This window comes from Pristis pectinata, chromosome 30 (assembly GCF_009764475.1).
Source record: "Pristis pectinata isolate sPriPec2 chromosome 30, sPriPec2.1.pri, whole genome shotgun sequence".
In the NCBI taxonomy this organism is placed as follows: Eukaryota; Metazoa; Chordata; class Chondrichthyes; order Rhinopristiformes; family Pristidae; genus Pristis; species Pristis pectinata.
Window position 1 is genome coordinate 9,076,565 of NC_067434.1, and position 23,995 is coordinate 9,100,559.

The 23,995-nt window shown below is 40.8% G+C and overlaps 1 protein-coding gene across 1 annotated transcript; it reads right to left on the reverse strand.

Annotated features, from left to right (window-relative positions):
- Positions 1-570: 570 nt before the first annotated feature.
- Positions 571-23,995, reverse strand: LOC127584568 (pyroglutamylated RF-amide peptide receptor-like). Its single transcript, XM_052041341.1, has 6 exons — positions 23,641-23,995; positions 15,547-15,699; positions 8,598-8,659; positions 4,752-4,984; positions 2,301-2,398; positions 571-881 (listed from the first exon to the last, which is right to left on the reverse strand). The coding sequence occupies exons 1-6, from the start codon at positions 23,993-23,995 to the stop codon at positions 571-573; spliced, it is 1,212 nt and encodes a 403-aa protein (XP_051897301.1).

Here is a 23,995-nt window from a genome sequence, read left to right on the forward strand (position 1 = left end):
TCTGAAGGTTATAGGTTAAAATCTCACTCCAGAGATTAGGCTGACAGTCTAGTGAGAAGCCATATTTTGGAAGAGATTTTTAAACCAGGATGCTGTCTGCACTTAGGATGTAAAAAATTCCCATGGCCTATTTTGAAGAAGAGGAAGAGAGTTCTTCCTAGTGTCCTGGACAATATTTATCCTTAAATCTACCTAACTACAGATTATCTGGTCATTATCACTGCCATAAGTAAAATTTTGCTATAAAAAATTTGGCTGCCTTAGTTCTAACATTACAACAGCAATTACACTTCAATTATGACTGTAAAGCACATTGGGTTACTCTGAAATCACGAAAGATGCTAAATAAACACGTCCTTTTTTAAAATGGACTTTACTTTTAAAACAATTCCATTGAAATTTTAGTCCTATGCACATAATTATCTATTTAAACGTTGCTGACTGAAGTAAAACAGCACCAGACTCGATAAAAAGTAGAAATTTTCAACCGTGACCAGAGGTGCATGATAATTCCCAGTTAATTTGGCGTACAGGAAAGGACAAACCTTCCAGCTCACCCATCACTGTTTTCTAATTTTCACACCAGTTAAGCTCAACATTGTCAAGCTGATTATTATTTTCTGACTTCATTTTTTTCTTTGGGTGTAGATCTTGCAACCAACCAACTTGTCTTGCAGCAATGGTTGGCTTTGGTGCACATGCAATGGAATTATGACGGGCCCTGTGAACATAACGTGCTACGAAAGAGAAACAAGCTTTCCTGAAGGTTTCATTCAAAAGTGTGTATACAACAGGATTGTTGAAAGAGTTGAAGAATCCGATTGCTTGCACAGCACTGATCATGATGTTGATGACATGATCATTTTCATCCTGCAAATTATCTGTGAAAACAGAATTCAGTCAACAATCCAGAGCAGAAGAGATTGATCTGTGGCTACGTTCTTAGCCAAATGGTTGATATTCAGCATTATGGAGCAATTTAGTAATAACAATTGCTGTGGAACTCAGTAATAAATAAACATCCACATGTAATGGAGACCTCTAATATAACAAAAAAAAAACATATGGAAGTGCTCAGATATTCAGCCAGCGTCTGTGGAAAGAGGAACATCATGAAAGTTTAAGCCCTATCTTGCCCCAGGCAACATATTTAGTTGGCTTTTGCCACAGTCATTTTCATGGCTCATCTGCTCTTTAAGGTCTCCAACCGCAACACAGACTCTTATCCTCTGTGACCCAGAGGCAGAGGCTCCAACATAGTGCAAGTCCAGCACATTGCCTTGTATGTGCCTGATTTAGGAGAAAGGGCTGTAGACAGAGTGGGATCAGGGGATGGGGAAGGTCTGGCTGGTCATGACCTGTTTGTTGGAAGGAAGATCCAGGTCACTCTGCTTGAAAACCAGAAATTTATTACTGCTTTTGAACTACACCTTCAGCATCCACCTGTATGTTGATGTAAAGTCTCATAGAGCACCTTATGCTTTCAATTAGTCCTGAGTTAGGTGTTATGACACGTTTTGGGCCATGAAACTGAACCAGACCCTGAATCTGAGGTCAATCCCAAGAATTGAAGTTATTCTCAAGGCCTTGAATCAGACCCAAGCTCCTCAACTAATCCCTGAGCCCATAGGCCAATTCATAGCCTATCTGTCAACCCCCTGAACTGAGCCAGTCTCTGAACCTACACCCCAACCTCCCCGATCCAATGCCCGGGCAACTTCAGCCAAGCCCAGAGTTTCTGAGTCAATTCCTTGAGACCCCTGAGCCAATCACAGTGCTTAAACCACTCTAAGATGATCCAGACCCCAGAATGATTGTTGGCACAGAGGCTCAGGTTGTACAAATGGTAGTTGTTGTTCAACAAGTCTAGATTTTTTCTCACTTGGCTTTCTGCTTTACTGAAGGAATTGGTAGTTTGCTGGCCAGATATATCGGTTTTTATAAAAGCTGACAGCGTTTGGGACAGTATTAGCATTAAAATTGGTTTTAACATTCTAAAGACACTGACCATACCACCAACCACTGTTTTGAAAGGGACCAACTGACACGTGTTGAATCTGCTACAGTTGGGATCTGATAATGTAAATAAGCATTAATTACCATTTTAATCAGAATTGATCAAGGCCAGTTCCCTCAGGCCCCTCCCCCTCCGGTCTGGATCATTATTGTTTTAATTGCTGATCTTCCTAAATCAAGTAAACAGTAGCTAATCTAGAGATTACGAAATGGCCAATGTTAAAATTTAATGGAAAATAATGAATAGAACTAATTGAAAAGGTAAAAATCAAATTTTGACTTACTGTATTCAATCAGCATATGTACCACATGGAATGGAGCCCAACATATGGTGAAGAGCACAACAACAGTTATCATCATAACAATAGCTCGTTTCTTCTTTCTTAGAAAGGATGTAAATATATTTAAGGTTAGAATTTGCTATCAAACAAACTATTATTTTATATAAGTGATCCTGTACGTGCACCATATATTGCTGTTCTGATTGCCATACTATAGGAAGGATGTGGTTGCACTGGAAAGAATGCAGAGGAGATTGACCAGGATGTTGCCTGGATTGGAGGACTTTAGCTATGGGTAGAGATTGGACAGGCCGATCATGTTTTCCCTGGAGCGAAGGAGGAGTGACCTGATAGAGATATATAAAATTATAAAAGGGTAGATATTCTGAATCTTTTTCCCATGGTAGGGATGTCAAAAGCAAAAGCGCATAGGCTTAAGGTGGGAGGAACGACTTTTAAAGTGGACCTGTAGGGAAAGTATTTTACACAGGGAATGGTTGATGGCTGGAACTCATTGCCAAAGGAGGTGGTGGAATCAGATACAGTCACTATATTTAAGTGACATTTAGACCGGCACTTGAAAGTCAAGGTATAGAAGAAGACGGACCTAGTACAGACAATGGGATTAGTGTGGGTGGGCTAAATGGTTGGCATGGACATGGTGGGTCATAAGGTTCATTTCTGTACTGTATAACTCTATTACCAGAATGATAAAAACTTTAAGCCAGAAAATATTATAAATGAATTATGATCTCTAAAAAAAAAACCTTTGAAGAGCTTTTCTACATGTATTGGATGTAATTGTTGAGAAAGACAGCATTCAATTTTGGGCACATAAAATTGTTCTGAAGTAAATATAGCACAGAAAACTGCAGGGTAAAGTTGAATTTGCTCTATTATGTGGCTTAACCTTACTTCTTCATTAGGCCATTTAATCAAGAATATCATATTTAGGGAATTTTGAGGTAATGAGCAGCATTCATTACCAATAGTGTTGAAAAGGTTCAAGCACTTCCATGAATAAGAGAGCTCTTTGATCTCCTCCATTTAGTCTGATCCCAGATTCAAAAGACAATGTATTTTACCACTATGTTATGCATTGTACTAATTCTAGTTGTTCTTGTCTAATTAAACCTAAAGTTTAATTAACATGGCCTTATAATAATTGCCAAAATGTACCAGGTTTTGACTTAATTTTATTAACTGAAATATTTTCAACAGATCTTGTGAATGCATTGCACTAAAAGATATAACAATTTATTTTTAAATATGCCAAATATTAAACATGGAATAAAGATATCTCAAAAGTTAATTCATACCCCTTTATTAAGCAAGACAACTAAACATTGTGCTGTGCCATTAGGAGCACAGTATATGGTCATTTTTTGTTTCAGTTGGTCTGTCTCTGAGCTTAACATGTTTTTCTTTGTAATATGCTGTCCAGGACAGAGGTGACTGGAGGACCTCAAATTGGAGATTGGCCATTCATTGGAGGAGCATTGGTACCTGGGGGCACTCATCATTGAAGAAGGCCTGCTTGAGGTCAGGGCCTGAAGAATGGGGCTGAGAGAATTGGAGGGTTAGGACAGAGGGCATCAGCTGGGGTTGTGGGGGAGGGAATCAATGGATGGCGAAGGAAGTACCATGAGTGGAAGATGAATAGGAGGGTATGCAATAAGAATTATGTTAGTGGGGTTACAGCTGGTACCCTAGGAATACTCAATGACAGGCACTCTTTGGAACTATGTGGTCTAATTTCCCTTGTAATGCTACGAAAGTAACATTTCACAGGGAATGATGTGTTTTGGTACCTTTCAGATGTTTCAGGTGTGCAAATGCAACACATGCTAGGAAGTATCTAGTCAAATTTTTGGCATGATATGAGCTGGAAATTTCACTCTGGCAGGAGTCCATTTGCTGTTTCATAGTCTGAAGTAAATAGTGCCACAACTGAATTTCCAGACAAATATGTTCTATTAATTTAGATGTTTTCAGAATGGGCGCAAACTTGACCTCAGCTGATATGAACCTGATCAGAAGTATCCCTTGGTTTTATTAGGTTAAGGAAGGATCACATGATCACCATCAATCAACTTCCACTGGAAGACAGGAATCAGCTCCTCTTCCCTGTAAAATCAGATAGGATAGTCAGGCGCATAACCAACTGCTACTTGCTTGATTTCAATGGCACTGTGCTGCAGTGTGAATTCAATTGCTCCTGAAAAGAGTGGAGCAGGGGAAATTGGACAAGATGGAAAGACAAAGATCTACATGGAGAATATCATTTAAGTCAAATATCATAAGGTTGTTACATAAGAGAAGGAAAGGTGAGATGATAAGGTATGATGATAATATGGGGGAAGTTTACATGCAGATAAACTCTGAGATAGACAATTTTAAGTGAACGGCCTGTTTCTATGCTGTAATTTCATGTAGTATTTGGGGAAAACTCACCTTGCAGTCTTGGAAACTTTGCTTTGGTTCAGATTTAAAACTGAATAATCTTCAACATGTTTCTTCATCCACAACTCAAAGACAATTCTGGTATAAAGCAGCAACATTATCATGAGTGGCAACACAAAAAGTGCCACCATGTAGAAAACAGTGTAGGCATGTTGGAGTGAAAGCGAGTTCCAGTTTTCAAGACAGCAAAAGTAGTGAATATCATAGAGAAAATCATATTTGACCTATGAAAGAAAAAATACATCCTACTTTTAAAATAGATACACAGAGACTGCAAGTGCTGGAATCTGGAGCATAAAATGAGCTGCTGGAGGAACTCAACAGGTCGGGCAGCATCTGTGGAGGGAAATGGAGAGTCAACGTTTCAAATCAAGACCCTGCATCTGGACTGAAGGAATAGAGAGGAGACGGTGAGGGAGAGGGACAGGGTAAGAACTGGCAAACGATAGGTGGATCCAGGTGAGTAGAGAGAAAGGTGAAGAGTGAAATCCCCTCTCCCACTGTTCCCATCTGCCCACTATCCCGCCTTTATTTGGTTCCACTCTTCACCTTTCTTATCAGATTCTATAATCCCCAACCCTTTGTTGTCTCTGCTTATCGCTTCCCAGTTTCTGTCTCTGTCCCTTCCCTCCTCCACCTGACTCCATCTGCCAATCAACACCTCCTCTTAACCCGGATTCACCTATCCCTCACCAGCTCTTGCCTCATCTTTACCCCTCACTTCATTATATTGACCGTCTCCCCTCTATTCTTTCAGTCCAGATAAAGGGTCCTGACCCAAAACGACTGTTCATTTCCCTCCACAGATGTTGCCTGACTTGCTGAGTTCCTCCATCAGCTCTTTTTTTTGCTGCTTTTAAAATAGTTGCTTCTTTTGAATGATACTTCAAAATTTTAGCAATACGTTTTACTTCTGATAAGGTTTTTCAGCACTAGTGAGACTTGCAAATACAACAGGAATTTTAGCATCCAGCACCAGGTCTTGTTCATTCATCCTCTCCTTGCTGATCTGTATTGATTCTTGATCCAGGAAAACTTCAAATTTAAAATTTTCACCTTTGTGTTCTGATTTTTCCAAAGAATATCTCTCCCCAAATCTGTAATGTTCTATAGCAGTAGCAGAATTTTTATTTTGAAATGGTGAGAGACCAAAAGATGTTTGTGTTCAGAGGGACCTGGGTATCCTTGTACTTGAATCATTGAAACTTATATGCAAGTTTAGCAAGCATTAAGGAAGGCAAATAGTGTGTTGGCTTTTATTGAAAGAGTATCTGAGTAAATATGTAGAGGAATCTTGCTTTCATTATTCAGAGCCCTGGTGAAACTTCATCTGAAATATGGTGTATAGGTCTCGTCTCTGTACCAAAGGAAGGATGTTCATACATTGTTGCAAAAAGAATGGTTGAAGTAAGGACAGAACTAGCAATTCAATGTTCCAGGGTATAAAAGCTTCTTGCATGTTAGTGGTAGACGTAAAAGAGGAAGGACATTGCAATACTGATTAAAGAGACCATCACTACAGAATGAGGAGGTAATGAGGAATTCTGTAAGAACAATATGGTTATAGTAGTAGGGAATTTCAACTTCCCCAATATTAACTAGGATCACCTTAGTGTGTAAAGCTGAGAGGGGGTGAGATTTTGAAAGCACATCCAGGAAACCTTCGTGAGCCAGTACATTGACAGTCCTACCAGAGGAAGGGCAGTACTGGTCCTAATCTTAGGGAATGAAGTATCTGTGAGTGAGCACTTTAGGGATAGTGACCAGAACTCTTAAGTTTCAAGGTAAATTCTAGAAAGGGATAAGAGTTATTCAGAAATTAAGATCTTGAACTGGGGAAAGACTGATTTCAACGTAATAAGCCAGGACCTGACAAATGTAGATGGGAACAGTTACTTGTGGTAAATCTACATCCAACAAATGGGTGCCTTAAAAGTGAAATAGTGAGAGTTCAGGGCTGACGTGTTCCTGTAAGGATGAAAGGTTCGGAAGACAAGCTCAAGGAAACATGGTTGTCAAGAGGTAGTGAGGGTCTACTAAGGCCTTTGATGATGTCCTGCATGGTCCAAAAGATTGCAGCCCATGAGATCCAAGGCAAGTTGGCAAATTGGATTCAAAGTTGGCTTGATAGTAGAAGACCGAGGGTTATAGTGCAGGGCTGTTTTTGTGATTTGAAGCATGTGACCAGTGCTGTACTACAGGTATTGGTGCTGATGCACTTACTGTTCCTTATATACATTAATAACTTAGGTGTAAATGTAGGATGTATGATTAGCAAGTTTGCAGATGAAACAAAAATTAGTGGTGTTGTTGACAGTGAGGAAGGTTGTCAGTCTACACAACAATATTGATCAGCTGGTAAGTTGAGCAGAGCAGTGGCAGGGAATTTAATCCTGATAAATGAGAAGGTATGCATTTTGGGGGGTCTGATAAGGCTAAGACACCATGATTGATTTTCCTTGGAGCAGAGCAAACTGAGGAGGTGCTGATGAAGCTATACTAAATTATGAGTGGCCTAAGTGCGATAAGTAGTAGGAAACCTTTCAGCGTAGTGGAGGTGACCAGAGGGGATGGATTTAGTGTAAGGTATAAGAGGTTTAGAAGGGATCTGAGGAATAATTTTTTTCACCCAGAATACGGTTAGAATCTGAAACACAGTACCTGAGTGGGTGGTGGAGGCAGAGACTCTCTCAAAATTTACGAAGTTTCTGGACGAGAGCTCGAATCACTAAGACATAAAAAGTTACTGGCTAACTGCTCATCAATGGGATTAGTGTAGATAAATACTTGATGGCCAGCATGAATATGGTGGGCTGAAGGACCATACTGTATAACTCTCTGAGGTTAGTGCAGTGATGATTCGTCAGATTGATTCCTGGGATTGTGGTTTTGTCCTATAGAGAGAGATTGCACAAATTGAGCCCATACTCAGTCTGCGTGGTAATTTCATTGAAGCATAAAATATTCCTAATGGCCTTGAGAGGGTAGGTGCAGAGTTTGTGTTTCTCTGGGTGGCTTGTCCAGAACTAGGGGTCAGAATCTCAAAAGTGGGCAGAGATGAGGAGAAATTTCTTCACCATGATGGCAGTGAATCTTTGGAATTCTCTACCCAATAGGTTTGTGGAGGCTTAGCCACTGTGTATATTCAGGAAAGAGAGTGATAGATTTTTAGAAATTAAGGGAATCAGGAAATATGGGATTAGTGTAAGAACATGCAGCATAGGAGATCCAATGATTACATCCACAAGCCATATGCAGCCTGTAGTGAACAGTACATATTAATGTGATATACATGGGTGGGTCCCTATCAATCTGTAAGTGTAATTAACATTAAAAAACCCATAGCTGGGGAAGATAAAGTCATTAATTATACTGAGGTGAAAGATCAGCCATGAACATTAAATGGCAAATCAGGCACAAAGTGCCAAATGGCCTATTCCTGTATAACCCGCCAAGTCCTCCACTCTGGCATCTTGCTCAAACTTGAAGCTTGCTGCACCTTGGCTGCCATGCTTTTAGCTGTTTAGATCTTAGACTCTGGTATTTCCTTCCTGAGCCTCCCAGCCCCACTCCCCACACCCACATTTCTACCTCTTGCTCATCCAGTGCTTCTCAAGATCTGCCTCTTTGACTTGGCTTTTGATCTCAAATCATTTTCTTCTTCTGGTATCAGAAATTGTTTGTTGGAACTCCTGTAATATTACGTAAAGGTGCTCTATTGATGCAAAGACTGTGATATTGCCAGAAAATTATTATGCCTGCAAGAAATGTTGTTAACGAATCAAAAAATTTTTATTTTGAGTGAAGTGTCAATATAAAGAAAGTGGGATTACTTGCCTCAAACTGTTGAACGTACAACATAGGAGATCCCACGATTATAGCCACTGTCCATATGAACCCTGGCAGTGAAAAATACATATTAATATAATGTACTAGGTGGATTTCAATCAACTTGTAAGGCCAATGAAATATTGCAACACTAGGAGATGCTGCAGATAGGGAAATTAATTGTGCTGTTGTCTGCATGATACATGGTTAAATGCGATAACAGAATTCCAACTAGGTAGTTTGCTCACAGATAACAGCAGGTAAAGAATCTGAATGATGTAGAAACTGGGTGAGTTCTCCCTATACTATCAGGGGAATTGACAAAAATATAGTGAATTTTTAATATGTGATTTTAAAAACACAAACCACTTTTTTCAGAAATCCCACAATCTTTTGACACGTTCCAGATTCCATTAGGCTCAGTCAGGCCATGTTCACAAAACTAGCAATACACAGGTCAATCTTAATAAATTCTATCAATTCTGTTGGTTTCAAAATTATTTTCAAATTATATTTGTTTTCAAAGCTGCACAGGTACAAACAGAATTTTTCTGAGAAATATATTTTATATCAGATAGATTTAAGGTAGTAAGAAATGTTTAATACTAGCAGTAGTAGATTGTAACTAGCAAGATTGATAAGGAGGAAATCAGAGCACTTGGTGTATTTGGACATTCAGAAGGTCCTAGATTAGGTGCCACACAAGAGGTTATTGAAGAAGATTAGAGTAAAAGGGATTAGGAGTAATATACTGTCATAGATTAATGATTAGTCAATGAACAGAAAACAGAGTACAAGAATAAAAGGGTTATTTTGGGTTACCTGGCTGTTTTAGAGTCCCAGCTTTTCACAATCTATATTAATAATGAAGGCAAATTTAATTTATCCAAGTTTGCTGATGATACAATACCAGGTAAAAGAGCAGCAAGGCTTCAGTGGATAAAGCTGGGTTAAATGAAAAGGCAAGGGTTTGGCAAATGGAATACCATGTGGAAAAATGTGAAGTCATGCACTTTGATATAAAAAAATAGAAAAGCAGGATATTTTTTAAACAGTGACAATTGACAAGTATTGGTCTTCAGAGGGACCCGGGTATTCTTGTACACTGAAAAGATGTCCTTGAAACACTGAAGTTAACATGCAAGTACAGCAAGGTATTATGAAGGCAAGTAACATGTAGGCATTTATTGCAAGACAATTTGGATATAAAAATTAAAGCATCTTAATGGAAGGATGTAGAGTGCTGATGAGACTAGACTAGGAATGTTGTATATAAGTCTAGTGGCCCCTGCCTTAGATAAGGGACTGCTGTGATAGAGGGACTGCATCAAAGATTCACAAGGTTGATTCCTGGGATGGGGGGATTATCTACTGAGGAGAGATTAAGCAGATTGGTTTGCACTTTACAGAATTTAAAAGAATAAGAGATGATCTCATTGCAACATACAAAATTTTCAAGGACTTGACAGGGCAGATGCTGGGATGATATTTCCTCTGCCGGGGGGGTGGTGGGGGGTTGGGGAGGGGGTGTCGAGAGCGAGAAGTCAGAATCTCAAAATTAAGGGGTCAGCCAATCAGGACAGAGATGAGAAAAATTTCTTCACCAAGCAGTTGGTAAGTCTTTTGGATTCCTCTAGCCAGTGAGCCTAAGGAGGCTCAGCCACTGACCGTTTTGCAAGACAGAGACCAATACATGTTTTGATATCATGAGAATCAAGGGATATGGGGTTGGCCCAGGAAAGAGATGCTGAGGTAAGAGATCAGCCATGATCTTTTTGAATGACAGACAAGGTACGAAGGGCAGAATACTACTGCTAATTTTTGGGGGAATTCTTATGTTAAGGACAAGGTAACTTGGAAAATCCACATGGTTTTTGAAAAGAAAAAGAATTCAGGAATCAGTGAATGTAATTTCCTGTATTTTCAAAAGGCACTGGATAAACTCCCAGAAATGGGGAAAGGGAGACCATACTTAGTTGAATTGAGCTATATCAGCCTGCACCCCAGCCTCCTGCCTGAACTTGTTGCAAGTAGCTCTCATCAGTACACAGCTACTTGGACCAGATATGGTGAACCAAGTGAGCTGACTCTCCAACTTGAGCAGCAACTATGCCTCAAATGGCATTCTGCTGAAGTCTCGTCCCCCAGAGTATTCTGATAATCTTTGATGGGAAGTAAAGCTGAGATGGGAGCTTTGGCTCTTATCAAAGCCTATGGGGCTTTCCAATAATCAGGGACATTGTTAAAATTGCTTTAAATAATGAAAAAATAATTATTTCAAAAATTAAAAACATTTATTAAAATCACTAATAAATAACTAAAACATATGTAATGTAAACAACTTTAAAAAATTGTCCTCCATATTTCCAGTTAAATGAAAATGCAGTTCAAAAGTCAGTACCTTATGTTGCAGCTTTATAAAACTCTGGTTAGGTCACATCTGGAGTACTGTATTCAATTCTGGTCGCCTCATTATAGGAAGGATGTGGAGGTTTAGGAGAAGGTACAGAGAGGTTTACCAGGATGCTGCCTGGATTAGAGGGCATGTGCTATGAGGAAAGGTTGAACAAACTTGGGTTGTTTTCTTTGGAGCAGCAGAGGCTGAGGGGAGACCTAATATATGATTATGAGAGGCATAGATAGACAGCCGGTATGTTTTTCCCGGGATCAAAATGTCTAATACTAGAGGGCATGCATTTAAGGTGAGAGGGGGAAAATTCAAAGGAGATGTTGCAGGCCAAGTTTTTTATGCAGAGAGTGGTGGGTGCCTGGAATGTGCTGCCAGGGGGTGGCAGTAGAGGCAGGTACGATAGAGGTGTTTAAGAGGCTCTTGGATAGGCACATGAATATGCAGAGAATGGAGGGGTATGGACTTGTGAAGGTAGAAGGGACTAGTTTAGTTAGGCTTTTAATTACTAGTTTAATTAGTTTGGCACAACATCAGGGGCCGAAGGTTCTGTTGCTGTGCTGTACTATGTTCTATGTTCATTCTGATCCAGCGCCTGGTTGCCTGTTATAGATTTGCACAATACTGGACATGCCCAGTACAACTAACCTCCAGTGATGGAGTTAAATGTCAGACAGCACATAATGCAGTAGATGATATTAAGGGAGGTTCACCCTAGTTCACTCTTCCCCCTCCCACCCATCCAGCTCCCACCCCAGGAACTTTCCACTGCCCCTGCCATAGGTGCAACACCTGCCCCTACACCACCTCCATTACCTCCACCCAGGGACCTAAACAGTCCTTTCAGGTGAGACAGAGATTCACCTGCACCTCCCTTAATATCATCTACTGCATTCAGTGCTCCAAGTATGGCCTCCTCTACATTGGTGAGACCAAACGCAGACGAGGTGACCATTTCGCAGAACACCTATGCTTTGTCTGTAACCACGATCTGCATCTCCCCGTTGCCGGTCACTTCAACTCCCCCTCCCACTCATCACAGATATGTCAGTCCTCGGCCTCCTCCACTGCCAGGAGAATTCCAAGCACAAACTGGAGGAACAGCACCTCATTTTCCATCTTGGAACCTTGCAGCCTGACAGTGTAAACATTGAATTCTCCCACTTTAAGTAATCCCCACCCCCTTCCCCACAACACCCCCCCCCCCCCCCACAACATGCTTCTTCTCTTCTTCCCTTTCCTGGCCTGTCTCTTTTTTCTACCTTTCTTTCCTTTCTCTCCTTACCTTTGACCCATCCTCTGGTGGATCTGATCTCCCCTCCTCCCCCACACCTACCTAACACCGTCTCTTACCTGCATCTACCTATCACCACCCTGTGCCCACCCCGCCTCCCCTCTTCTGTCCACCTATCACTGCTCTGCTTTTCCCTCCTATACATTGGGCTTCCCCTTTTCCTATCTTCAGTCCTGAGGAAGGGTTCTGACCCGAAATGTTGACCGCCTGCTTTTCCCCATGGATGCTGCCTGGTCTACTGAGTTCCCCCTGCATCACAGTGTTTTTCATTCATATGGTATATTCATCCTTTTAAAAGGTGGTTGGGATACAAATGTAGGGAAGCTTTGTCAATTGTATAGGGCTTTCACTTCTTCTAAGGAAAGGAATACTTACTTGGAGTCAGTGCAATGCAGATTCACTGGATTGCTTCCTGGAATGAAGGAACAGGTGATGAGGAGGGAGGGAGGTGGTGTCATTGGAGGAAGATTTTCTTATACTTATTGGAGTTTAGTAGAATGTGTAATGATTATAAGAGGAATTAACAGGATAAATGCTGAGGCTTTTTCCTTGGTCTGGAAAGTCCAGAATTAGGATGCATAGCTTAAGGGTCAGATGTTTAGGAGGAGGAGAAATACCTTTGCCTAGGGAATTGTGAATCTTTAGAATTTTCTACCTCAGATGTCTGTGATTGCTCAGTCATTCAGTGCATTGAAAACTGCAATTGAAAAACAATTGTGGAATCAGGGTCATGGAAATCGAAAAGTGAACCTCAGACAGCAAATCAACCATAATATTATTGAAAGGCAGGCCTTTCTTGTGCTCTGTTTCTACTTTTGATCAATCATTTAAATTTAATGTTGCATTGAAGGTAATGTCAGCTATTTTAGGCTAATATTATGATTTTGCTGCCATGTCCTTAATTATTCAGTATTTGGGATATTATACACAGGATTCAATTGCAACATAATTCTGGAGTTTTCTTCTTGCATGGAAATATAACAATAAAATATTTTATCTTTTTAAGCAGACCTTCTAATAGACTCTCATTAGATTTCTCAGGATCTATTTTAAACTAGATAGAGCCTGAAAGAGGCAAGCTACAGCCATCTATACCTGAATTTTGCATCAGGTTTGTACTACTGGCCTGACTTGCACACTAAGGCAACCATTCACTTGTTCCAGGGATATGGGCCTATGATGCCAATATTGTCTGAAGGAGCAATCTGCATTAAGTTCTAATAACTCTTATGCCACCTCTAATGAAGGCTTAAAAGCAGAAACACTCTGTCTAACAACATTGTGGTATACCCACATCTCAAGGACTGCAGCAGTTTAAGAGGGTAGTTCACAACCACTTCTCAAGGGCAACTAGGGATGGGTAAATAAATGCTGGCTCAGCCTGTGAAGGCCACATCCCTTGAATTAATAAATTCAGTCACAGGCTTGAACAGAATTAGCATGGATTTATGAAGGGAAAATCACATTTGACTATTCTGCCAGAGTTCTTCGCGGATGTAACCAATAGAACAGATAAGGTGGAAGCAATGTATGTGATGTAGTTGAATTTCCAAATGTTTTTTGATAAGTCCTGCACTGGAGGTTGGCAAAGTTTGAGCTCAGAAGTCTAGGATCTGGGAGCACAATTTGAGAATAATGGATTGGCCATTTAGGACTCAGCTGAAGAGAAATTTCGACATTCAGAGGGCTCTGCAAGCTGAGGTGTTGTGTTCACTTAAAACAGAAATCAATAGACTTCTGGGCATTAATGGATATGGGAACGGTGCTGGAAAATGGTGCTGAGGCAGAAGATCAACCATGATCTTGATGAATTACAGAGCAGACATGAAGGCCCTGATGGCCTACTCCTACTCCTATTCCTCATGTTATGTTCTTATGCTGCTTATTTATTATCCTTGAATTTTCAATATATTTGGATTCAGAATTGGCACGCCCATTAGAGACAGAGGGTAGTGGTGGAAGGGTGTTATTCTGGCTGGAGTTTCTTGACCAGTGGTGTTCCGCAGGGACTAGTGCTGAGACCTCTGTTGTTTGTGATATGTATAAATGATTGGATAAAAATGTAGATGGATGGGTTAATAAGTTTGCAGATGACACAGAGATTGGTGGAGCTGTGGACAGTATAGGGAGCTGTCAGAGGATACAGCAGGATATAGATCAGTTACAGATATGGGCAGAGAAATGGCTGATGGAGTTTACCGAGCAAGTGTGAGATTTGCCCTTACATTTTAATTTTCATTGGGCTGGATTGTGTTTGAACTGGCCTGCACGTCACATTACCTGCACTTCACATTGCCTCCCAAAGGACCCATGTAGCCACTCCATTACTCGATGACTGTGCAGTCTCCATTGACCTGGAGGCACAGCCACTGTGGCTACCATGTTTTAGCCGAGTGATCTGCAAATAACAGACTGGCTTGGGCCATGCCCTAGAACACCTGATGGCCTTCCAACAGCTCAAACTATTAAAGGCCTCTTCCATTGTTTCTAAAAATATTAAATGATTAGAAGTATATAGACACCATTCAAATAATTAAATAATTTGCAATCACTCCATGAATAAAGTTTATTTTTAAACATTTACCTCATAAATTAATTGAAAACAATATTTATCCCAACATTAAAAAAAAACACTCAGTTTCATTTAACTTTTTTAAGGGAGATCAAGTGAATGGGGTCGCATTGTGTATTAGTAAACTGGTGTAAAACTGAAGATCCAGATACAAAGTGCACTTGGCTCCTCAGTTTAGCACAATCATAAGCTGTTTTTGGGCTCAGTGCTGTCCATCGGCAGACTGGGATGTAATTTGCACTACCAAGGCATTCCATTTCTTTAATGAATTGCCAGCAACTAATCAGGGTAATCCAGTGCCTCATAATGCATTAATTCCTGCTAATTTATTTGCATGATTCTGCCATGTTTCAACTAGACTGAGTTGGAATCTCTGAACTGCTTCTGTGACAGAACATTCAAGTCCAAATCTGGATGAGCATTCCAGTACAGCACAGATGGAGTAGCACAGCAGTACTTTGGTGATGCAATCCTTTGGGTGAATCAATGAGGCTCTAGCTTTATTCTCATGGTCTATTTGAACATAAGGATCTCATTGTCCACAAAGAACATCAGACAATTGTTTATCAACATTCTTTCCATATTCAGCAATTCCAACAAAAAAACTTAATACCATATTGTCTTTTTGTTGGATTTTGTTGGTTCTTATTTTGTCTGCATAACAATAATTACTTTAAAGACCTACCAAGCATGATGTGTCCCCTTGTCATCAGATAGTGCTTCTTCAGTGGATGCACAATCCCTTCATATCTCTCCACAGCAATACACGTCATTGCTAGAATGCAGCTTGTAACAGCTGTAGTCTGAACAAAAGGAACCATCTTGCAGACAAAAGTCCCTGGAAATCAGTTATAAGATTGGAAAATATATACAGAATGATTGTCCGTTTGGGTTATTCGGTTTAGTTTTGCAAAATAAAATTACCATTCTTTTGTGAAGGGAAGAGACTTGAAATGCCTGCAAAGATGTACAACACCCAGCAAAAATAGGTACTCCACTCATCCCACCACCCATTCCCACACCTTCAAAGACTTCACATTTACAGTATTCCCCTAAAGAGAAAGTCATAATGGAAGTTATGTGACAATGAATGTCAGATGGCTGCAGACACAGATTTTCTGCAAAGTGCTAGTGTAAATCATAGGCACATTCACAGTACATTGGTGACTGCTTCCCAACTAATTCCTGATCTTGCCCTGAAATGTGAAATTTTATCAACTTCCACTATTGCCTCAGTGCCACCAGGTCAATTCCAACTCTTCCCTTCCACAACTCTTCCGCCTCTGTTTCTGGTGATACTCACTAACCACAATAGTCACTGAATCCACTAAGACATACAGTTAGCATGACGAATAGTTCCATTCCATGGTCCCACGCTTGTTACTTCTGCTTTTACAATTCTACCCTCCATAAGAATACTTGCAACATGTATTCCATTTTCCTCAACTGTCCCTTTTCCACTAGAAAGTTCGCTTTGTCATCACCTTCTGCTCCAACAATCTCTGCAGTCATTTGGTCACGTTCTGCATTTCCATAACCTCCAGCATGACCAAAGTCACTACAAAACATAACTTATCTCTCACAACACACATAAGAACATAAGAAACAGGAGCAGGAGTCGGCCATCTGTCCTGTCGAGCCTGCTCCGCCATTCAATAAGATCATGGCTGATCTGGCCGTGGACTCAGACTCCCTGCCTTTTCCCCATAACTCTTAATTCCACTACTGTGCACAAATCTATCTAAGTGTATCTCAAATGTATCTCAAAGTGTATCTCAAACTGTAGCCTCTACAGTTTCCCTGGGCAGAGAATTCTACAGATTCACTCCTCTCTGGGGAAAAGCAGTTTCTCCTCATCTCTGTCCTAAATCTACTCCCCCAAATCTTGAGGCCATGTTCCCTAGTCCTAGTCTCAACGACAAGTGGAAACAACCTTCCTACCTCTATCTTATTTATCTCTTTCATAATTTTATATGGTTCTATAAGATCCCCTCTCATTCTTCTAAATTCCAGTGAATATAGTCGCAGGCGACTCAATCTCTCCTCATAGGCTAACCCCCTCATCTCCAGGATCAACCTGGTGAACCTCCTCTGAACCGCCTCCAAAGCCAGAATATCTTTCCTCAAGTAAGAAGACCAGAACTGCACGCAGTACTCCATGTGCAGCCTCACCAGTACCCCCTACAGTTGCAGCATGACCTCCCTGTTCTTAAATTCAATCCCTCCAGCAATGAAGGGCAACATTCCATTTGCCGCCTTGATAACCTGTTGCACCTGCAAACCAACCTTTTGCGATTCATGCACAAGCACTCCCAAGTCCCTCTGCACAACAGCACGCTGCAATCTTTCACCATTTAAATAATAATCTGATCTTCTATTTTTCCTTCCAAAGTGGATGACCTCGCATTTACCAACATTGTGCTCCAACTGCCAGACCCTTGCCCACTCACTTAACCTATCTATATCTCTCTGCAGACTCTCCGCATCCTCTGCACAGTTTGCTTTTCCACTCAGTTTAGTGTCATCAGCAAACTTAGATACACTACACTCAGTCCCCTCTTCCAAATCGTTAATGTATATCGTGAACAGTTGTGGGCCCAGCGCCGACCCCTGTGGAAATCCGCTCATCACTGATTGCCAACAAGAGAAACACCCATTTATCCCAACTCCCTGCCTTCTATCAGTTAACCAATCCTCTATCCATGCCAAAACGTTGCCTCCAACTCCATGCATCCTTATCTTATGGCTAAGTCTTTTATGCGGCATCTTATTGAGCATCTTCAGGAAATCCAAGTATACAACAGCCACCTGTTCCCCTCTATCCATTGCGCTCATTATATCCTCAAAGAACTCCAATAAGTTTGTCAAACAAGGCCTGCCCTTCCTGAATCCATGCCGCATCTGCCTGATGGAACCACTTCTATCCAGATGTCTCGCTATTTCTTCCTTAATGATAGCTTCAAGCATTTTCCCGACTGCAGACGTTAAGCTAACTGGCCTATAGTTACCTGCCTTCTGCCTACATCCTTTTTTAAACAGTGGTGTGAAATTCACTGTCTTCCAATCTGCTGGGGCCTGTCCAGAGTCCAGAGAATTTTAATAAATTATCAATAATGCCTGTACTATAACTTCCGCCATTTCTTTCAGTATCCTGGGATGCATTCCATCAGGACCAGAGCACTTGTCTACCTTTAGGCGGACTAGTTTGCTCAGCACTACCTCTTTCATGATAGCAATTGTATCAAGGTCCTCACCTCCCATTGCATTCATAACATTTCCCTGTGGCATGTAGGACGTGTCCTCCACAGTGAAGACCGACACAAAATAGTTGTTCAAAGCTTCGGCAGTTTCCGCATTACTCAACATTAATTCCCCCTTCTCATCTTCCAAGGGACCTATGTTCACTTTAGCCACCCTTTTCTGCTTTATATAATTATAAAATCTTTTATGATCTGTTTTTATATTTTGCGCCAGCTTACTTCATAATGTATCTTCCCTTTCCTTATTGCTTGCCTAGTGGTTCTTAGTTGCTTTTTAAAGTTTTCCCAATCTTCCAGTTTCGCACTACTTTTGGTGACGTTCTATGCATGAGCTTTTAGATTGATGCCTTCTTTTATTTCCTTAGTTATCCAATGCTGGCTCTCCCCACCCTTACTGTGCTTAACCCTTAACTGGAATATACATCTGTTGAGCACCGTGAAAAATCTCTTTGAACGTCTTCCACTGTTCCTCAACTGTCCCACCACATAGCCTGTGTTTCTAGTCTACACTAGCCAACTCCTCCCTCATCCTGCGTAGTCTCCCTTGTATTGCACCCTCCATTTGTATGAAAAATTCAATCATACTATGATCACTCTTTCCAAGAGGATCCCTAACTACAAGATCGTTAATTTTACCTGTCTCATTGCACAGGACCAGATCTAAGATAGCATTTTCCCTTGTAGGTTCACTAAATGCTGTTCAAGAAAGCTATCACCGATGCATTCTATGAAGTCCTTCTCAAGAAACTTGATTCGCCCAATCTATGTCGAAGTTAAAGTCCCCAATGACAATTGCCGTTCCATTCTTACATGCATCAAATAGTTCTTGGTTTATTGCCTGTGCCACTGTAATGTTATTACTTGGTGGCCTATAGACAACTCCCACCAGTGATCCGTTCCCTTTACTATTCCTAATCTCGACCCAGATGGACTCAACATTCTGCTCCTTATAATGTCTCTATCGCCCTGATCTCATACTTAACTAAGAGCGCTACCTCTTAATTAAGGAGCACTACCTCTTAATATGCCACCTCATGCTTGCCAGTTGCAGGTTCACTAGTCCCATTTTCACTTTGACTGAGTTCACCAGAGCAGACTCTGATTGGTGAGACTATGCCCAATGCTGGCCCTTCTGATGGTAAATCCCAGTTTTACAGCTGATTAATCCACACCTCCCAGCTTAACCAGCTGTCTTATTGAGTGGTACGGCACAGAAACTGGCCCTTTATCCCAATGAGTCCACTCTGACCATCAGTCACCCATTTTCGCATATCCCATTTTATTCTCCCAATATTCTCATTAACTACCCCAGATTCCACCACTCACTCATGTATGAGAGGCAATTTACTGCTCCACTTACGCACGTCACTGGAGCTATGAGGTAGCAGCTCTACCAGCGGCACTATTGTGCCACCCCACGATTTGCAGTCAAATGAATGGTTTCAATGTATGTGTGCCAGGACTAACCAGTCACAGATTTAGTGCTGAGACTAATTTCCCTGCATAACTGTTGGGAAAGCATGGATGTTCACATTCCATTGCTTGACTAAGTTAAAAGTTCAGCATCAGTCTTGTGATCTATGAGAAGCTTTGAGCAAGTTAAGGATGTCCATATCAGGGAATTACAAAAGATTACAGTACAGAAGGAGACCAACCATTCAACCAGCCTGTGTGGGTTCTGTATAAGAGCTAGTCTTATTTTCCCTAACCTCTCCCTATAGTCTTGCACATGTATTGAACATCACCATTGAATTTGCCATGGCAATAGCTAAAAGGAACTCAAAAATCATTGCCCAATGAGTTTAAAAGAGGCAGGGAGTGAGCGTAATACAAGCACTGGCAATGGATGGTGTAATAGGAGAGTGGAGAAACACAGAAACAGGAATTAACAGCAGGAGTCGGTCGTTCAGCACTTCCAGCCTGCATCTCCTTCAATATGATTATGTCTGACAATCCAGATTCAGTGCCCTGTCCCTGCCTTCTTCCCATGTCCCTCGATCTCATTGACTCTAAGAACCACATCTAATTCATTCTTGAATACATTTAATGCTTTGGCTATAAGTGTTTTCTGCTGTAAAGAAGTCCACAGTTTCATCACTCTTCTGGTGAACAAATTTCTCTTTGGCTCAGTTCCAATTGTCTTAACCTGTATCCTTAGATTGTGACCCCTGGTTCTGGATTTCCCCACCTTTGGGAACATCCTTCCAACATCTTGTCCGAACAGTCCTTCAGGATTTTGTTTCATTGAGGTTCCCGCTCATTCTTGTAGACTCTAAGCAAACTTAAGCCAAATCATCTCAATTCGTTTCAATGTCATCCCAGGAATCAGGGAAAAAGCAGCCAAATTTATTTAAAAGGCCGTTGGCAAACAGAGGTAGGTGAGTTCAAAAGGAGACATGTGTCCAATGAGTATAATAGAACCTTAAGAAAAAGCAGCATGTATATTTATAGGGCAGGTGGTAAACACAGGCCCAGTGACTGTAAGAAGAGCATGGAAAAGTGGAGCAAAAAACAAACTGCTGGAGGATCTCAGCAGGTCAGGCAGCATCTGTAGAGGTCTGAAGAATTCAAAAAAATCGTGGGAGACAGGAGCCTATGAGTCCAAAAGGAGCACTGGGAACCATTTCCCCATAAGCTTAAGAAGAGCCTAACGGTACTGGTGAATTTAAAAGGAGCACAACAGGTAGTGGACTGGTGAAAGGGTGGCAAACCAGGGGCAATTTAAATGGAGACTCCTAGAGAGGGGTGATGGGAACTTACACTACAGGAGGCTCTTTTGAAGGAGGTAAAGATTAAGAAAAGAATAGAGTTAGGGGACCAGACAGATGTCTCTGCGATTGAAGAATCAGAATGGAGAAAAGCTCCACTCAGATTTGTGAACAAGTATTTAGGAAGCCAAAGAGCAAGGATAAGAAATAGTGCTGGAGTAATGACATTCAGAATATAAAGGAGCAGAGCATGCAAGTACAAGATTGAAGGAAAATGATAAGATAAATTTAAAGGCATTCTTTCTGGATTAAAAGAGGCAGGGAGTGAGCTTAATACAAGCACTGGCAATGGATGGTGTAATAGGAGAGTGGAGAAACACAGAAACAGGAATTAACAGCAGGAGTCGGTCATTCAGCCCTTCCAGCCTGCATAAGATAGGTGAGTTGACAGCACAAATAGAAATAAATGGATATTATCTGATAGCAAATAGAGACATGATTGCAAAGTGAACTAAGGTGGGAACTGAATATTCAGAGGTATTTGACATTACAGAAAGATAGGCAGAAAGGAAAGCTAGAATAGCTTTGTCAATAAAAGAAGAACACTGCAGTGGTGAAGAATGATATTGACTCAGAAGCTCAAGATGTAGAATCAGTTTGGGAAGAGATAAATAATAAGGATAAAAGGTTTCTGTTGGCAGTAGTACATAATCCCCCTACCAGTAGGACAGGATATAAGTCAACAAATAAAGGGGTCTTTTACAAAAGACACTGCAATAATCGTGCAATTTTAATCGGTATATTGTTTGGACATCAAATTCTCAAGTGTAATCTTGAATTCATAGGTTGTATTTGGGATGATTTCTTAGAGCAACACATTGACCAACCAACCAGGGAACAGACTTTTTGAGACCTGTCATCGTGTAATGAGATGGGATTAATTAATGATTTCATAGAAAAAGATCACCTAGGAAATTGGTCATAGCTTTCACATTTCACATTCAGTTTAAGAGTAGGAAACCTGAGTCAGAACATTGACCATTAGCTTAATTAATGGCAATTATAATGTTATGATGGCAGAGTTGCCTAAAATGGACAGGGAGAATAGATTAGGTCAGCAATTTAAGAAAAGCAGAAGCAAGTCTCATGAAAAGGATGCACCATCTGTGGCTATCCAAGGAGTTAAGGATGGCATCAAACTGAAAAAAAAACAGGCACAGTGTTGCAAAGATTAGTGACCTACTGCAGGTTTGGGAAATTTTTGAAAACTAGCAAAAGATGATTTAAATAATTATAAAGAGTAAGAAAATAGAGAATGAGAATGAACCAACGAAAATATAAAATTAAGTAGTGCTTCTGCAGAGGAGACACTGCAGATGCTGGAATCTGGAGCAAAAAACAAACTCCTGGAAGAACTCAGCAGGTCAAGCAGCATCTGTGGAGGTGAAGAGATGGTTGATGCTTTGGACTGAGACCCAGCAACAGGACTGCGTCAGAGCTTCTATAGAGTGTATAAACGGGAAGAGGTTGGCTGAAGTACCTTAGAGGATGAGGCTGTGAAATTAACAATGGAAAATAGAGAAATGACAAAGGTTCTGAATGATTATTTGAGATCAGTTTTCATCGTGGAAGACACTAAAATTATCCCAGAATCATTGTTACGCACCTTAGAACACACGAAAATTGGAGTGGGAGCAAGGCATCCTCAACTTCCAGCGACTGCCTAGGAAGAAGAAACTTTGTGGTAATCTACCAAATTTCCTGGATTCTGGAGCAGTCCCAGAGAATTGGAAAGCTACAAATGTAACACCACTCTTTGAGAAAGAGGCATGTTAGAAATCTGGAAACTACAGGCTAATTGGCCTAACATCTGACATTGGAAAAATGCTGGAATTTATTATTAAGAAGTTAACAGCGGGTAATCACCAAGGGCCTGCAATAAATTCTGAAGGGAGAGGGTGGACAGCCAGAAGTCATGGTTCATATTGACAACAGTGACTAAGAGAAAGAAATGAAGTTCTGCAGGCTGAATGTAAAGATATTGAGGCACAGGATGTCAAAATTAGAAATCTCTGGATTACTCTGTCATGCATGCCAGTGAGAATAGAAGCAGGATAGAATGGGAAAAACAACACAATTCCTGTCCTTAAAGCAGTGAAGGCTAAGTGGAGATTTGATAGATGTGTTCAACTTCATGAAATGTTGAGATATAACATTTCTAATAGCTGAGTTGATATTAATAGGCAAAAGAACCAGTGTTGCCTCATGGTCGGCACAGACATGCTGGGCTGGAGGGTCTGAGGACAACTGATTCTATGCACGCATTGCCTGATTGTGTGGTAGATATAGATACAAGAGTAAATTTAGAATTTGCTACGATTTTAGGTACTGTACAAGGGGAAGAAGCGGGTGAGTGGGTCCAACGGAATTGCTCTTTGACAAATCGGATGGGCCAATGAACTCTAAATACAATAGGCGAAAGAAGTAAACTGCCCCGCAATAATGGGTACGTTGAAAGAAATCATCAAGGTTTATTCATCTGCCGTTATAACCTGCCAATCCGCTTCAAGGTATGAGAATCTAGATTTAGAGATTACCTGGCCTACACAGGTGCAGTTTTTTAAAAAAAACCCTTAGGGTTTCGTTAAGTATCTGAGAATTTTATGGCATTTTAATTGCAAAAGATGCGTAAAAGAGTCACCAAGTGGTGCAATATACTTAATTTGAAATAATTAGCTGCTCTGCTTTGTAGGTAAATGTTCGCTGTTTAGATCCGTATTGTACAAAGATTACCGAGAAAGAGAAACTCACCCCCAATCCAATTGATGAAGATGTTTTGCAGCAGGGTGAATGGAATGCAGAAGAAGGTGATGAAGAGGTCGCTGACTGCCAGTGAACGGATAAGGATGGTGTAAACCGTTCGAGACCTTTCCCGTCTCACTGTGCACAGCACCAGGCTGTTTCCAAAGAGCGCAAGTAGGAAGATCACACTATAGGTCACAGCGAAAGCTACCTTACTGGAGAACGGTAACTCGGGGACACGGATCAGCGGCTGCAGGTTGTATGTCTGAATGAATTTTTCGCGAGAGATGTTATAAAAATCCAAGATCTGGTTCAGGATTTGGGGGGTAACATTAAAGGAGCGAAAATTTTTCAAGACTTTCAT